The sequence below is a fragment of the Perissodus microlepis genome, chromosome 7, assembly GCF_051167445.1.
Source record: "Perissodus microlepis isolate ML-2025 ecotype Zambia chromosome 7, ASM5116744v1, whole genome shotgun sequence".
In the NCBI taxonomy this organism is placed as follows: Eukaryota; Metazoa; Chordata; class Actinopteri; order Cichliformes; family Cichlidae; genus Perissodus; species Perissodus microlepis.
The window spans coordinates 4,096,704-4,101,492 of NC_140467.1; the positions used below are offsets into that span (position 1 = coordinate 4,096,704).

Sequence of the window (4,789 nt, forward strand, 5' to 3'; positions counted from 1 at the left end):
CTCTTTGTTGTGACCCCCATCGTCTACATTATAAGAGTGAGGGGACCTTGAGGCATAAAGTCATGACTTCATTAGCTGTGATGCTCGCTTCCATTAAAAGGCACTCTTAAGCATGTTTCAAGGGCTTTTGCTGGCTTTGAAACATTAAGATACATTCAAAATGAGACATTTTATGGTCCCCTCTCTTGGTTTAGACAATGCCTAGTATGATTGTATATTGATTTTGTGGCTTATGCTAAAATGGGCACTTATCCAAAAGCCTTTTTAGAACCACGTGACACACACAGACATGAAAACCTTTAATTAATAAAGTCAAACCTTATGGAAAATCGATTTAGTCTAAATGAAATGAAAGTCTACTGATTTTTTTTGAATGCCAGAAAGGTTGCAAAGGTCCAGTCCGAAATCAAAGGCACATCACTTTTGTTCCTTTTTTTTTTTTAATCTTGCGTGGGTGCATTTGAATTCATTTGAAATGATAATGAAGTGACATTTTAGAAGTGAAATAGCTTCTAATAAAGTGTCTCCATCTGTAGAGTAACAATAAAAATCGGAGGCGCAGTTAGATTTCATCCCTGAGGGTAACAGTTGTGCAGCCAAGAACATTGTGTGAAAATGAGACACTTACACAGACAGTAAATAAAATGATTTGAAAGGCCTTGTTTGTTCTCCATGATACATCTAATAGACCAATCAGCACGTCTGTCACTGAGCTGTCATGTCATGAAGAGTTTTTTTGACAAGGGATTGCATCTTCACTAAAAACTGACACATTAAGATGCCATTGCATTTGTCTCACTTTCTGATATCTGTCTGACAAATCAGCACATAGCCGCTCTCATCTCTTCCAGTGTGAATTTACACCTACATGAAAGTGCACTACTTTTTCTTTGTAACACCTCAGACTTGTAAAAACTGAATGTTGGGGTGCAATCACACCTCTCTTTGGTCTGAACTACAAGTGAAAATTTTACTTTTTTTTTACAATTGGGAAAAATTCACACAGCCTAAATAGATTGAAAAAAAAAACATTCACAACACTTCACACCATAGCTTGTTAACTGGATTTTAATTACATTACATCCCACAAGGTTGGAGAGTTTGGCAAGAGAAAGGCTATGAAACATTCTCTGCATTGTACCTTCAGCTGTTTTTAAAACCCAGTTTTAAACATACAAATAAAAAATAAATAAATTATGAAGCAAGTCTTTAATAGATTGTTTTCCAGAGTATTCAGATTCAAATTTAAGGCATCTTCACAGGCAAAATTCACTGTACAGATTAAATGGCATCATTGTAGTTAATCCAATTTAACTACAGCAATAAATTCAAACATATGATTATAATGTAAGTGGAAGTGAAAGCACATTTGTAATTAAGACACTTTAATCTTTTACAAAGTACAAATACCCATAAGAACGACATGGATCCAGTTAGTGTTCGTCCATACAACCCGTGTCAATCATCCGCCTTTAAAGGGGCGACAGGATTAAAAAGTGGTCTCTCCCTACGGAGCTGTAGTTTTCCAAAGCTCATCTCAAAGTCCTTCTTAGTGCCATTTAGCACCTCCAGACTACCTGTCCTTATGTCATAACCTCGAGCCTTCAGTCGCTGGATGCGATAATTTACTATTTGCGTGGTTAGTTCTAGGACAGTTGGAGTCTCTGTGATTTGACATATGCTGATCCCAGCACTGAGAAGACCCTCAAAACGTTCAGCCAGAGTAGATTCAGGGTAGTACAGAAGAGCTGGGCACCTGAGGATGATGTCCCGCAGCTCTGTCTCAGAGCACCCAATGGTTTCTTGAGAGTACAGCAGAGTGCGACACATACTGTCTGGGTTCAGCTCAGTCACAAAGCCCTTCAGCCTGGACAGCAGGTGGAGCAGCTGGGGTGTGCTGAAGCCCTTGTCTCTCAGAAAAAGGAAGTTCTCCCTCAGCACCTCTGGAGGCTTGAGAAGAACAAACGGGTTCTGACTCAGCAACTTCTGAAGCCAGATTTTCATGTTGGCCTCCTCCCCCCCGAGCTCCTGGTAGGCCTGTTGGAGAGTGTAGACCATCAGCTCGTTCTGCTCTACTGGCCGGCTGAAGCTTTGAGGAGCGCTGGCCATGAGTTTGGTGATGACTCGTTTGTTCAGGTTTAAACTCTGGAAGTAGGAGATGTTGTTTCGCTGGTTGTCATGGTGACTGGAGGAGGTGAAAAATGAGGCTGGGAATTTCTCAATGACACCAACCAGCTCCCTCTGGTTTGGACACACAGACATCCACAGCTCTTTTTGAGTGTAAATCTGCTCAGGATTACAGAGGACAGCCTCAGGATGACTTGTTAAAATATGAGCAATGATGGGGCCCGAGGCCCCCATGTTCTTTAGGAGTTCAGCTACTTCTTTTGTGTAGGCTGGACTCTGAAGCAGCACCCATCCTTTAAGTTTCCGGACCTTCTGGATGTCCACAGATAGATCATAAAGAGCTTCTACAGTCTGCTGGTTCTCTGCTACACTATGTGTCGCACGTGATCTGAGGTTTAAAGGTAGAGCTGTGACAGGTTGGCACCGGAGGCACAGGAATGTCGCGATTGAACGCAGCATTGATGCAAATTCCTAACACCAATCCCCTAAACACAAGGAGGAAAAGAAACTACATAAGTAACCAGAGCACACAGACTAATCCTTACATTTATTTAACGCTTGTGGTCACCCTTGCTCTGTGAGGTTTTGCCCATCATGAAGCAGAACAACATTAATGTTTTTTCTAACTCCAGAAATTCTAAGCGAATAAAAACAAGGTCCAGACACGCAGAGCCAGGGGATATTTCTAAAGCACAACCTGTATTGATTCATCTACCTTTATTATTTCTAAACTGACACACTTTAAATCTTTCATCTCATTTTGTACCATCATCTTCCAGCTCTGACTCCACTGCTTCATGCTCCTTTAGTTAATGTCACTCATCCTATCTTTGCATGCATAACAGAGGCTTTTTATCGGAACTTAATGGTCTCTCTGTACAGCTGCTGCCATATGTTTCATAGGGGAAAAGCAAGAGCCAACTCGATTACCTGACACTGTTGACGACTATTTGTAGATAGCATCTTTGAAAGCAGCCTGTTATTACTCAAAGCTTTTTATTTCAGCACTGTAAATAAACATGTTCGTTACATCTTCACAGAAGCTGCTTGTATGACTGACGGCATTTGACCATGTCAAAATACAACCCTTCTTGCACTGACCCGAGCATTTTCATTTGAAGAGTCATGCCGGGTACAGAGCGTGCCAGCTGAGCTAACAACTATGCGAGATAGTCTCAATATACAGCTGACAGCTCATTTATTATAATATTTATTCATTCTTGCTGACAAAAGATGTATACATTTTAGAAACACTGGGGAAACCTTTGCAAAATAACCAAAACAAAAATGAATTACCTTTGTTAGCGGTCAGAGGATGTGACGTTTTGTTATGAAACCGATTCCTTCGTCTACACTTTGTGTTGTGTGGTGTTCCACAGCGACACCCACAGCCCCCGACTGGTACTGCAAGCAAGGCAGCTACCTGTAAACTCAACTGACCCTTAAATAGAAAAATTATTTTACAGACAGAATTCAGAGAAGTCGATGTAGAAGTGTGTTATTTTATTTGATGTACCAATTTGCCCAACTTCTCTGTTTTTTAAAGCAGCACTCTTTTTATTGCAGCCCATATGTCTGATAATTAAATAATTTTGACAAAAATCTGTATTTCAAACAGCAGTTGGTGCTCTTTCAAAACCCTGCAGCATACGGGCCCTGATGAGTGTAATCAGTGCCGGGCTGAATTGGACTGAATGCACGGAGAGTTTCCTCGCAGTTGGTGCTTAATCACGATGCTTGATCACCAGCTCTGCAAGCTGTTCCATATAGTAGCACATGAACTGCTGCTGCTGCTGCTGAGTATCTGGGTTCATTATAGTTTATATAATAGCAAACAGATGATACGTCTCAAAGGAAAAGAGGTCAGTGCTTTTGTTTAAAAAAAAAAAAAGAAAGAAAAAAAAGATCCTTTTTAGATCCTGTTCTAATCTGTCCATCTTTGAGATGATTGTTTCTGTACATCACTGATTTAAAAATGAGCCTCATAAACAAGTCAAGTAAAACTAACATTAAAACACTTATTGGTTCCAGTCCGTGCGTAGCAGCCTGTGATCGCTTTTATTGGCAGAGGAACAGTAGTCACTGCAGGAATCAACATATGCACATTCATTATCTATAGCAGTAGCACAGTTACACACACAGAGGCAGACTGTCGAAATCACAAGAACTGTCATCATACTTATTTCAGACATTGTTATAATTAACGCTGTTACTGCTGCATGTAAAGCAAGGTTAAAGTTAATATTCACTGAAGAAAAAAAAAAAATATATATATATATAAAATACATAATGTCTTAAAGTGTCAAGAGATTCCATGTAAATTTAAGGAGCTTTTAAATTAAAAATTAGAATTAGAATAGAGTAGAATTCAACTTTATTGTCATTGCACATGCACAGGTACAGGGCAACGAAATGCAGTTTGCATCCATCCAGAAGTGCTTTAGTGATATAGATATATTACAATATATATTAGCAATAATATAGATATGTAAGTATATTACAGAAATGGGTCTATTATGGTATGTTATAATGTACACGGTATGAAGTATGTTGTGAATATTCTATAACTATAGGTATGTTTAGGCTGTAGTGAGTACAGGCTATGTACAGGCTATGAACAGGATATAAATATGAAAAACTATACAGAATATGAAATAAATAA

The 4,789-nt window shown here is 39.3% G+C and overlaps 1 protein-coding gene across 1 annotated transcript; it reads right to left on the reverse strand.

Moving 5' to 3' along the window:
* Nucleotides 1–1,052: 1,052 nt before the first annotated feature.
* Nucleotides 1,053–3,503, reverse strand: mterf2 (mitochondrial transcription termination factor 2). The gene is made up of 2 exons (XM_084932889.1): nucleotides 3,424–3,503; nucleotides 1,053–2,612 (listed from the first exon to the last, which is right to left on the reverse strand). Exon 2 carries the CDS (start codon nucleotides 2,584–2,586, stop codon nucleotides 1,459–1,461), a length of 1,128 nt encoding a protein of 375 aa, XP_084789015.1. The 5' UTR covers nucleotides 2,587–2,612; nucleotides 3,424–3,503; the 3' UTR covers nucleotides 1,053–1,458.
* Nucleotides 3,504–4,789: the final 1,286 nt, after the last annotated feature.